The sequence below is a fragment of the Pelophylax lessonae genome, assembly GCF_965119305.1.
Source record: "Pelophylax lessonae genome assembly, chromosome: 8".
Taxonomy (NCBI): domain Eukaryota; kingdom Metazoa; phylum Chordata; class Amphibia; order Anura; family Ranidae; genus Pelophylax; species Pelophylax lessonae.
The window spans coordinates 36,255,776-36,268,967 of NC_138775.1; the positions used below are offsets into that span (position 1 = coordinate 36,255,776).

The following is a 13,192-nucleotide window of genomic DNA, read 5'->3' on the forward strand; positions in this document are numbered from 1 at the left end:
TCTTTCTTTCTTTCTTTCTCTCTCCATCTCTCTTTCTTTCTTTCTTTCTTTCTGTCTCTCTCATTCTTTCTTTCTCCCTCCATCTCTCTTTCTTTCTTTCTTTCTTTCTCTCTTTCTTTCTTTCTCTCTTTCTTTCTTTCTTTCTTTCTTTCTTTCTTTCTTTCTTTCTTTCTTTCTTTCTTTCTTTCTCCCTCCCACGCCCAATATTTAGCGTAATTTAAACCACGCCCATTTTTCACCACGGCGTGTCACATTTTTTCATTCCTTCAAGACCACACCTATAAATGGATGCCCCGCCCCTAATTACAATAATATTCCACCTGCAAACAAAAAAGTGTTCCTAAATTTTTTTTCCGGAATGTTGCCAACTATGAGACATGTCCCTGAACTCACGCTGCTTGCATTTCTAAATTTTCACCCACGTAGATGTCAAACTGGGAGCAGCAGCTGTGTCCATGCTACAATATAGTACGCCCCATGTGAATGGAATCTTATTATCCCTGTATACTTATAAAGCCTTCTAGAATTTTTCTGTACATGTCCTGATAGTCCTACATAGTAAGTAGGAGGGGCTTAGGGCCAAATGAAATGAGTCATAATAGTCAGAGAAGGAGAGAGGTCATATATGAGAGTGAGAGATATTTTCACAATGTATATGGAAGAATGCTAAGCAAAAGGAGGCAAAGAGCTTGGGTTTGTCCAACATCTACACAGGAGCTTTTTATATAACTGAATGCAACAATCATATTCCTCTATAGGGGAAATAATGACACATGGCATCATCTAGAAGTGAGCGTCCCTTTAAAAGTGCTCTGGCTGGCAGTGTGTATGTGGCGGTAATGTGCTTTCCCTGGGGTTGGCTATATTTGTGGAATGAGCCGTTCAGTCCAGGGCCCCGTGTTGTGCTCATTCCTCTTTTACGCCAATTACACTCATTTGTTACTGGGGCGAAGGTTGTTCCTATAACCACATCTGAAGGTGCCCATTTCACATTTCCGCTACATGTCAGAGACTACAGGCTGCACCGTCACACGCATGAGAGATCTGATACCTGGGAACACACATCACATCACAACACCTCCATACACAGAGAGAGTTCTGACTCACATCCAATCTACACACCACAGAGGAGCATGAACACCGCATGGGGCACACTGGCATCAGCTGGGTGACAGCGGACTGCCACTTCACACACACAAAGACAGAGAGATACAGAGATAGATAGATAGATAGATAGATAGATAGATAGATAGATAGATAGATAGATAGATAGATAGATAGATAGATAGATAGATAGATAGATAGATAGATAGATAGATAGATAGATAGATAATTGGATGGATGAGTAGAAGATAGATAGATCAGTAGATAGATAGATAGATAGATAGATAGATAGATAGATAGATAGATAGATAGATAGATAGATAGATAGATAGATAGATAATTGGATGGATGAATAGAAGATAGATAGATAGATAGATAGATAGATAGATAGATAGATAGATAGATAGATAGATAGATAGATAGATAGATAGATAGATAATTGGATGGATGAGTAGAAGATAGATAGATCAGTAGATAAATAGATAATTCAAGAGAAAGATAGTTAGATAGATAGATAGATAGATAGATAGATAGATAGATAGATAGATAGATAGATAGATAGATAGATAGATAGATAATTGGATGGATGAGTAGAAGATAGATAGATCAGTAGATAGATAGATAGATAGATAATTGGATGGATGAATAGAAGATAGATAGATAGATAGATAGATAGATAGATAGATAGATAGATAGATAGATAGATAGATAATTGGATGGATGAATAGAAGATAGATAGATCAGTAGATAAATAGATAATTCAAGAGATAGATAGATAGATAGATAGATAGATAGATAGATAGATAGATAGATAGATAGATAGATAGATAGATAGATAGATAGTCCGATATTTAGATCATAGATAGATGTTGGGGAAATAGATGAATAAAATAAATAGATAGATAGGAGGAATGAATGATAAATAGATCGATAGATAGATGGATAGATAGATAGATAATTGGATGGATGGATGGATGGATGGATGAATAGAAGATAGAGAGATCAGTAGATAAATAGATAAATCAAGGATAGATAGATAGATAGATAGATAGATAGATAGATAGATAGATAGATAGATAGATAGATAGATCTAGATTGTAAGCTCTAAGGAGCAGGGCCCTCTGATTCCTCCTGTATTGAATTGTATTGTCTTACCTCACATTGTAAAGCGCTGCGCAAACTGTTGGCGCTATATAAATCCTATATAATAATAATAATGATAGATAGATAGATAGATAGATAGATAGATAGATAGATAGATAGATAGATAGATAGATAGATAGATAGATAGATAGATAGATAGATAGATAGATAATTGATTGGATGGATGAATAAATGAAAGATCCACAGATAGGTAGATAAATCAAGGATAGATATATAGACAGATACAAAAGTAGATGGAAAAACCATAGAGTGATAATTAGTTAGATAGATAAATAGATAGAAAGAATAAATAGAAGAATATATTACAGAAGAGATTTGTAATGGTATTGTGGGGCTGTGATATTTATACAGTTGTGTATATATATGAATCCTGATCTCTGGGGATCAGACATTAGAATAGATCCGGGGGGGATGGGATCTCAGACCTCCAGCATTGTGAGTGACTCCTCCAATCTCTGTCCATATGTCGCCTTCATTCCCCCTCACTGCCGGCGGATCGCAGAGCTTCTCCGGAACATTTCATGCTGTTTTCAAGGGGGGCCGGCGTGTGACAGGAAGACTTTAACCCCTGATCTGCCAGGCTCCCACACATCCTCCTCCTCCTCATCATCATCATCATCATATTATTATTATTATTGCTGTCATTATTGATACCCCCCCATTCTCCCCGTCTTGCGCTGCACCCTGCATTAACCCCATCCACCAACAATCTGTAGTGATTTTCCGCTCTGCTGGATCTTGGATTGGAATCCACTGTTAATTGAGGGAGTACAGCAATCCGCTGAAGCCGGCAGAAGTAATTAAGAGAGATCCAGCAGAAGATTTTTTTTTTTCTCCAAGCATCAGCTGTGATTAAGGACAAACAAGCTGGCCGTACTCACCGTCATTCCTCAATACAAGGGACGTCTTTGGTGCTGAGGACACTGAAATGTCTCTACAATGTAACATATACAGGACTTTATATACACAGATTTGGATTGAATTCAATGAAAGATGTCATATTTTTCACTCTTGATTTGTGTAACAGAGAATCTGTGAGAATTAGCCCCGTTTTTGACTGTTTTTTAAATTTAAAAAGAAAAAGTATAATTTTTTTTTTAATGGTAAAAATTTTTACAATTATTTTATTTTTCAATTTTTTAATTATGTATTATTGTATTTAATTATTATTATTATTTTTTACAATTTGTTATCTTTTTACAGGACAGGGAAGCCTGCAGCGCTGCGGGAAGGGGGGGCACACAGTGAAATCGGGGCACACCGGGGGGGGGGGATCAGAAGCAGGCCGAGCAGGGAGGGAGATCGATGTGGGGGAACGATGCCTTGTGTCTGTGTTTCTCTCTACAGCAGCTGAAAGCTGACAGGAGGGAAGAAACAGGCTTTCAGCTACTGCAGAGAGCCGCACAGGGCTTCTTTCTGTAATTGCCCATCCTCCCGACCTTACTGATTCCCTGTGCTGTTGGGGCCCCCTTGTGTGCCCGGGCCCCCTATAGGAGTACAGGTGGTCCCCCCCTATCAGTGGCCCTGTGTGCGTTGGATCAATTTTCAGAGGCAGTTAAGATTCAGGCGACAGGCATACAGGAGTCAATACGCCGCCTTCTGACTGCTTATTTTTTTAATCCCTCAGGCCCCGTTTAGACTATGGGGGGGCCATTAAAAAGTGTTGGATTGCGTCATGTTTTTAGCACTCCCCCAACTGCACCCCTTAACCTCCCTGGCGGTATGATTGTTTCCAATTTTAGGTGCTGAAAGCGGTACAATTATCTTGCATGTAATTCTTAAGAATGAGCAGCCCAAACCAACTATTTACATATGATTTTTATTTACTATGCATTCTTCTTTATAACATCTCGGGTATGATAAAGTTTGAAACACAAAATCATAAATTATAATATAATAAATGACTATAAATAAGTTAAAGTGTATATATATATATATATATGTATGTATGTGTGTGTATACATATATATATATATAGATATACACGTATTAACTTATATGTATATATACATATAAGTACAGTAAAACTGCGGGAAAAAGGCAAACTAATGTCAATCTATTTTATTTTGTAATGTAATCCAATAGGATTACAATATATCAGTGTGTTTGGGTGTTTTTACTTTTCAAATTTGCCGCCGGTTCCACCCCCCTGCGAGCGTCACGTCGCAGGAGACGGAAGCCGGGGCTCACAGCATTGGGCAGAAGATCCGGCCGCTGTATGCTGCAGGGACACATCGTGTGATCAAGGTAAGTAACCCTCTACCAGGATCCAGCGATGCTCCCTGGCGGTACCCCGAGTGTGGCTCAAGGTTACCGCTATTGGCACTGAAATTTCACCCCGAGCCACACCGGGAATACCGCTAAGGAGGTTAAGCTGCAATGGTAGGGAACAGGGGTGTTCACATGCTTCACTTTGTTCCTATGGCAAATATTATCCAATATATTGCGATCAGCGGGGCGGCAAGCCCACCGAACACAGCCTATTTAAGCGAATGGGGAAGCTCAGCAAACACCCTACAACTGCATGCAATGCAATGGGGTTAAAACAGGTGGTGAGAAGGCGTCACGTCGCAGGAGACGGAAGCTGGGGCTCACAGCATTGGGCGGAAGATCCGGCCGCCGTATGCTGCAGGGACACATCGTGTGATCCCGGGGACAAGGTAAGTACCCTCTACCAGGATCCAGCGATGTTCCCTGGCGGTACCCCGAGTGTGGCTCAAGGTTACCACTATTGGCACTGAAACTTCACCCCAAGCCACACCGGGAATACCGCTAAGGAGGTTAAGCTGCAATGGTAGGGAACAGGGGTGTTCACATGCTTCACTTTGTTCCTATGGCAAATATTATCCAACATATTGCGATCAGCGGGGCGGCAAGCCCACCGAACACAGCCTATTCAAGCGAATGGGGAAGCTTGGCAAACACCCTACAACTGCATGCAATGCAATGGGGTTAAAACACATGGTGAGGAGGCGTCACATCACCTCCTCACCACCTGTCAATCACCCCTGAAAAGCATTCCGAACGCAGATCACTTTTTTCAGAGGAGCGGCGGGTTTAGACACACATCTTAACCTTGCCTACAATGAAATCCCACCAGACTGAGTGCCTTTTGTCAGCCTTCAATGTAATTATCGCATCAATGGGTCATTCAAGTAAAAAGATCTACTAACAACTGAAAAGCCATCATTTCCCCTCCGATGGATTTAGACCAGTGATGGCGAACCTTGGCACCCCAGATGTTTTGGAACTACATTTCCCATGATGCTCCTGCACTCTGCAGTGTAGTTGAGCATCATGGGACATGTAATTCCAAAACATCTGGGGTGCAAAGGTTCACCATCACTGATTTAGACTCTATTTAGATCAGATTTGATCAACTGGCCAAGGCAGAGAATTATCGATCATTCGGGCTGGCACTGCAGTCAGGCAAACAGCATTTCCATAAGGGGATCAGCAATGGTGGCCAAGTCTTTCCTCAGTCCTCCCCATCTGCACGGGGCTTGGAACTGGCATGCAGAATGTTATCACATGTGCATAGTACACATACTGGGGGGGGGGCAGCTTAGACTGGAGCCAAAAAAACTACCGGCATTGCTTTGGAGTGTGGGAGTAAACCCACGCAAGCGCAAGGAGAACATGCAAACTCCATGCAGACAGTGTCCAGCTTGGAGTTTGAATGGAGGTCCACCAGTGCTGCAAGGCATGAGTGCTAACCATCTATTACAGGGATCCACAAACTACGGCCCTCCAGCTGTTGTGGAACTACACATCCCATGAGGCATTGTAAAACTTTGACATGCATAGGCACAGGGGCGTAACTACAGGGGTTGCAATTGCAACCGGGCCCCATGCTCCAGGGGGCCTGTGTAGCTCCCCTGTACACCTGGATAGGAGGGGCGGCGGGGGCAGCATGTAGAGAAATCACTGTCCTCCTTTTTCCTCCTGTAGCTGCAGGAGGAAAATGGAGGAGATTGGTTCCTCTGTATGCTGCCCCCGCCACTCCTCCTATCCAGTTCACTTGTGTTCTGCTGTCTATGGGCCCCTGTGTGCTCCCCTGGTCCCCCCCCCCCCCTACTGTGCTCCCTCCCCTCTCCTGCCGGCTGCTGCAGGGGATGTGTCACAATAGAGAACCAGGAAGGGGTCGGTAAATATGTAATTTACCAGCTCCTTCCTTTTCTGAATGGACAGAGTCATAGTCAGTGACATTGTAAAAAAATAAAATGATAAAAAATAAAACAATTAAAATACCAAAAAATAAAACTACTGACTTCAGTGGGTGAACTTCCAGGATCGCAAAAGTCACACTTGCGACTGGGCTCTGTGTATCTCAAGTGATACACAGAGATTAAACAAATGCTCCTACATAAGTTGTACCTGTTTATCTGCGGTCCTGTATTCTCTACATCCGTTCAAAGACCAGAATATCTAGAGCTTGTCTGAGAGTTCAGAAAAAAGGTGGCAGAGAGATGAAGTCACACTCTGCTGAGCTCAGTGAGGAGAGCTCTAAAAGCTGATTGGAGGGAAGGAACACCTTGCAAAGTGCACAGTCTATTTTCCTTTTGTAAATCACCCCCTTTGTGCTCTGGATTCAGACAAGTCCACACTATAGAGGGATATGCTTTGTTCATATTGCATGTCTGAGGTTTACAACCACTTTCAAACACTCCAAGATATGACAAGGCGTAACACGCTACCTCGTCTTATGTAACATCTACAAACCTATTCATGCACCTTTCACTATCACCCGTGTATCTAATGGCGCTTTTCCACTTCATGGAACGGATCGGTTTGGCTCGGTTTGGTGCTTTCCCACTGCATAGTACTGCATGGTACGGGTTAGAACGGTTCGGTACGGTTTGGTACAGCGGCGCTTTTCCGCTACATGGTACGCCTCGGTTCGGCTCGCTTAAAGAGTACCACCCCGGTTGGGGTTCCAAGCGGGCCGTACCGATACCATATCTCACAATCCTTTGCATGCAGCCTTGATTGTTTGTCACTACTAGCCACTGATTGGTCAGAGAATCGTTGTAATCCCACCCACTTACTACTTTAGTGGAAAAGCAATCTGAGCCGAGCTGGACCAAGCAGTGCCGAGTGGAGCCGAGTCGGTACTTGCAGTGGAAAAGTGCCAATACAGTGCAATACCCAGACTGGTACTTTTAAATGACAAATTGGTGAATTAAACCATTGGTAAAAGACGTCAGATTATTAAAACAAAATCCTTTGACTTCAATTTCATCAAGGTTTACTATATCAACCAATCACCAACACAGAACTGTGATCCAGTGCAGGATTCAGAAGCTTGCTAGATAAAGTGGGTCAAGGAGCCATTTTTATGCTGCAAAACATAAAGGCATAAAAAAAAAGGCTGCGTCCAGATCTGTACAGCGCATACATTTCTACAGATCTGAACGCAGCCATATTGCATATTATTATTATGGGCCCATGCACGCAGCTGCGTTGTGCTCAGTATTCTTGCTGTGCAAAATCAAACTAGAAAATTCAGTATTTTTGCCTAAATCAGGCATGTAAATGCATGCTGGGATTGAAAACTGAGCAAGAGGTTTGTAAGAAGAATTTTATGGATGTGAACGTTTTATGGACAGCTTACAGATTTTTTTTTTTTTAGCAGGACCTTGTTGCCAGCATTCTGCTAGCAAAATCCTGCATAGATATCAGTATTTTATTACACACGTGTGCATGATCGCCTAAGTCAAGAAGCGATGTTCGTGGTGCAGTATGTCCCACCAACCAGAACTTATCTTTCACTGATCTAACTGCAGAAAACTGACACCCATCTGGATGCAATAGGTTACAACAGCCTTTCTCAACCTTTTAAACCTCAAAGGGAAATCTTCAAATATATTGAGATCTCACGGGGACCCCTGATTAAACCAATTCACTGGTGGTCAGTGGGAAAAAAAGCCCCTTACATTTGTGGTCATTGGAAGAATGCCCCCCTTTACGATGGTGACCTGTGGGAGGAATGCCCCCTTTATAGTGGTGATGAGTGGGAAAAATGCCACTTACAAAGGTGATGAGTGGGTAAAATGCCCCCTTTATAGTGGGGTTCAGTGGGAAGAATGGCCCCTTTACAGTGGTGATCAGTGGGAACAATGCCCCCTTAATAGTGGTGATCAGTGAAAAGAATGCCCCCTTTACAATGGTGATCAGTGAGAAGAATGCCCCTTTTACAATGGTGATCAGTGGGAAGAATGCCACCTTTATAGTAATGATCAGTGGGAAGAATGTCCCCATAAATAGTGGGGATCAATGGGTAGAATGCCCCCTTTACAATGGAGATGAGTGGGAAGAATACCCCCTTTATAATAGTGGTGATCAGTGAGAAGAATGCCCCCTTTGTACTGGTGATCAGTGGAAAGAATGCCCCTTTTATATTGGTGATCAGTGGGAAGAATGTCCACTTTACAATGGTGATCAGTGGGTAGAATGCCCCCTTTATAGTGGTGATCAGTGGGAAGAAGTCCCCCTTTACAATTGTGTTCAGTGGGAAGAATGGCCCCTTTGCAGAGGTGATCAGTGGAAAGAATGCCCCCTTTATAGTGGTGATCAGTGAGAAGAATTCCCCCTTTACAATGGTGATCAGTGGGAAGAATGCCACCTTTATAGTAATGATCAGTGGGAAGAATGTCCCCTTAAATAGTGGGGATCAGTGGGTAGAATGCCCCCTTTACAATGGAGATGAGTGGGAAAAATGCCCCCTTTATAATAGTGGTTATAAGTGGGAAGAATGCCCCCTTAATAGTGGTGATCAGTGGGAAGAATGTCCCCTTAATATTGGTGATCAGTGGGAAGAATGTCCCCTTTATAGTGGTGATCAGTGGGAAGAATTCCCCCTTTAAAAGTGATGATCAGTAGGAAGAATGTTCCCTTAATAGTGGTGATTAGTGGGTAGAATGCCCCCTTTATAGTGGTGATCAGTGGGTAGAATGCCCCCTTTATAGTGGTGATCAGTGGGAAGAATGCCCCCTTAATAGTGGGGATCAGTGGGAAGAATTTTCCCTTTACAATGGGGATCAGTGGGAAGAATGTCCCCTTTATAGTGATGATCAGTAGGGAGAATGCCCCCTTAATAGTAGTGATCAGTGGGTAGAATGCCCCCTTTATTGTGGTGATCAGTGGGAAGAATTCTCCCTTTACAATGGTGATCAGTGGGAAGAATGTCCCCTTTATAGTGATAATCAGTGGGAAGAATGTCCCCTTAAATAGTGGGGATCAGTGGGTAGAATGCCCCCTTTACAATGGTGATGAGTGGGATGAATGACCCTTTACAGTGGTGATCAGCGAGAAGAACAATGTCCTCTTACAGATAGCTAAAAAGATCATTGGTCTTTTAGTGCTGGCTCTACCAAGTGGCGTTGGCCTCACAACTATACAAGCGCCATCAAATGGGAGGTCAATCAGCCACAGCTCAAGTTACCCCTAGCAATCTCTGGAGGAACCTTATGGTTCCATATACTCCTGGTTGAGAAGGGCTGGGTTACAGCATTTTTCACCTGCAGTCTTTCACTAAATAAGCCCAACAAAAGGTGACTTCATAGGGTGGCTAAAAGAACAGTACACAGCATGGTAACCCACAGCCACCAATCAGCTCTCGCCTTTCATGAGGACAGAGCAGACAGCACAGAGAGAGTTGATTGCCAAATGGTTGTAATTGGATGCTGCACAGTGCTTTGCCTCACAATGGGACCAATAAGAAATTGTCTTTTAGCAGATCAGTCAGACTTGTGAAAGCTGAGATGTGTTTGGTATGGTATACATCATGACATAATGCTTAGTAGGCAGAACATCCAGCACCTGACATTCTAGATAAAGCATAGGCTTCTGGTTATATTAGAACTACAAATCCCAGCGTGCCCTAGAACCTCAAGAGCTAAAGTTACCATAATAATGGATAGCAATGTGCAAGCTTTCCATGCCAGGGCTCCACATATCTCACCGCTGTGATTCTAGAGCATACCCATGGGCAGCGCAAGGGAACATTCCCAAATGAAGAAGGGGGACAACTTTAGGTAAAAAGAATGTAGGTAAAAGGAAACACTCCAAATTCTCCTATCCCGATGACTGATGATTGTATTCACTATTTATATCATTATACTAGTGTTTGAATATAACAAATGCAACAATAAAGCTTGAATAAAAAGTTAAGTGTAATATAAGGGTTTTGACATTACTTACAGAGCACCATACAGACCAAAAAGAGGACCAACTGGGACAGAAGGAGAGACCACAAGATTTGGTTGGAAAACAGTGACTGCCCCTCCAAAAGAGACAGGTGGGAGTCATGCAAAGGCAACCGAACTGGGCAACATGCAGGAACCCAAAGCAAGTGGATATCAGTTAAGTTGTGATTGGCTATTATAGGCTAATTTATTTTGTATCTTATTCTTTTTATAAATTAAACAACTCAAAATTCTTAGTCAGCCATCAGAATGATTGACTTAGCTATAGGAATACAACAGAAATGACTGTGACCACCTCTGAACCATACTTTCTAAAGCTTTTTTAACACAGAAGAACCATTGGAATACCTTCCCATTATCAGGGAACACCTGCTAAAAAAACACTATATCTCTAGCCCACAGTTCAATAGAGTGATGGTCAATGGGAAGAACCCCCTGCCTCCGAACCCCCCTCGGCCCCTTGAAGTAAGCTAAAATGATCCCACTGTAATGTAGCAGTGGTTACTTTTCTGAGAATAAAAAATTGCTTAAGCAACCCCTAGTAATCTCTAGAGGAACCCCAAGGTTCCATAGATCCCTGGTTGAGAAAGCCTGGCCTACAGCTTTTGTTCCTCATCCCACTAATTATCTGAGAGGCAGAAATTTCTCCTAGATCAAGGAACCATAAACACCAAGGTTCCTCATCACACCATAAAAACCTTAGCAAGGCTGAGAAACCCTGGTTAAGAAAGGCTGATCTACACTTTGAGTTCCTCACCCAACCACATATCCAAGAGGCAGATATTGCTCATAGCTCAAAGAACCCCTAACAACCTCTGGAGGAACCCAAAGGTTCCATGAAACTCGGCTAATCTAGACCTTGAGTTCCTCGTCCCACCATGAAAACTCTAGCAAGGCTGAGAAACCCTGGTTGAGAAAGGCTAATCAAGACCTTGAGTTCCTCATCCCACCACATATCCGATAGGCAGAAATTACTTATGGTTCAAGGAACCCCTAACAACCTCTGGAGGAACCCAAAGGTTCCATGAAACTCGGTTAATCAAGACCTTGAGTTCTTCATCCCACCACATATCCGATAGGCAGAAATTACTTATAGCTCAAGGAACCCCTAACAATCTCTGGAGGAACCCAAAAGTTCAATGGAACCCTGGTTGAGAAAGGCTTATCTAAACCATGAGTTATGTGTCCCACCATGAAAACCCTTGCAAGGCTTATTTAAACCCTTTTGCTCTGAGCCCTTTTGCCCCAGCACCTACCTGCATGATACGGTGATCTCGATCTTAGTGGCAGGGACACTGGTGTGAACAGGGTCAAAGTCTCCGATGGATGCCATCTTTCTGAAGTCTGCAGGTCCAGCTGCTGCTACGAATCTTCTGCGGTCCTGCGGAATCCCTCAGCTGCGCTCACGCTGGTCTCAAAGCTGCATCAGCCCCTCTGTCACACCGAGAAGAGTTCTGGGACACCAGTCCATCAAAACTACAAAAGCCAAATGAGGAAGACAAAAAAAAAAAATTATAGCAGACTCCTGGCAACAACCCCAACCTGGGTGTCTGTTGGCTATGAAGAGTCTGCAATGATTCCTGAGTAACTCTGAGGGTCTTCCATCCCATCTAATCCCCCAGGTAGCAGGCTTTCTGGAGTAACAGTCAGCTTCATCAAAGTCACTCCATATCTGTGTCACCCAAGTTAACCCTTTCCCTGCTGAAGGACACCGGTGGCTTAGTCCAAGAGAAAATCTAGAGTACTCAGGCTTTTATGGCATGCTGTACAACCCTGAACCTTCTCCTTAAAATACATCCTAAACAAAGAAGCGACTTCCTACGGAGGGGACCATTTAGTTATGCATCAATAATGATCCTTTCCATGCCTCTCCTGGTGTAAAACCAGTGGCATACTGGGATTAACCCACCACAGATGTAACATGGAATTAAAATTCCATCTGAGAGCACTGGAGCTTTTCCCTCTGCTACATCTGTTACTGTTTCTCAACCACTGGTACCCAACCAAGGTATGGCATAGCAACTGACATGTCAGAGTAGAGGGCATGCACGCATGCTGGGCTCAGTGAATGCAACCAACAGTAGTCAGTTCAGTGCAATAAGCCCTAGAAACCCATCAACTGTCAGTTTTAAAGATCTTGCATACCCTAGGCAGGTGAAGGTTGAGTATCATGCTGTAGCTTGCTCAGCATCATTATGCTTTGCAAGCCTAGAAGTTTGCTCAGCTTCACCAAAGGGCTAGCAAGAAACAAATAACAGCAAAGCTGGCTCATGCTAACCTAGAAGGATCATGAGAAGCATCCCCTGAACTTCCCCCATTGCCTTACCTGTTAACTTGTAGAGTTGCCTTGTATCCCTGGCTCATCAGCACACAGAAATTCTCAAGTGCATGCCATTATTCCATGCTTGTGCAAAATTTACAGAGGATGGAAGAGGAAGGAGTCCGACTTGGTGAATATCGTACCAAAAAAAGAAGAAAAAAAAAATCATTCAATGGAGAGTTTGAGATACTGCTTCCTTCTGGTCACAAGAGGCCCCCTTGTGGTCAAAAGCGGTACAGCAAAATGTAGAGATGACTCTTTTCAGGTTAGCTGTCTATCTTGAGTGCAAGGAAACCTGTACAGAGTATGCTGGGCTCTGCTTCTAAAATTTTAAGTTGTGGTGATCCAAAGGCTTCAATCTTTTCTGAGTCATTGCCCTGGAAGAAAGACGCCGAAC

The 13,192-nt window shown here is 43.1% G+C and overlaps 1 protein-coding gene across 1 annotated transcript in view; it reads right to left on the bottom strand.

Annotated features, from left to right (window-relative positions):
• The window catches only part of CPNE9 (copine family member 9), a 525,181-nt gene extending 512,225 nt beyond the window's left edge, over nt 1–12,956 (bottom strand). Inside the window, exons 1-2 of the mRNA XM_082265785.1 lie at nt 12,802–12,956; nt 11,732–11,951 (exon numbers count right to left, since the gene is read on the bottom strand). Of these exons, the coding sequence (XP_082121911.1) occupies nt 11,732–11,808 (77 nt within the window). The 5' untranslated portion in view covers nt 11,809–11,951; nt 12,802–12,956. The remainder of the gene's footprint in view (nt 1–11,731; nt 11,952–12,801) is intronic.
• Nucleotides 12,957–13,192: the final 236 nt, after the last annotated feature.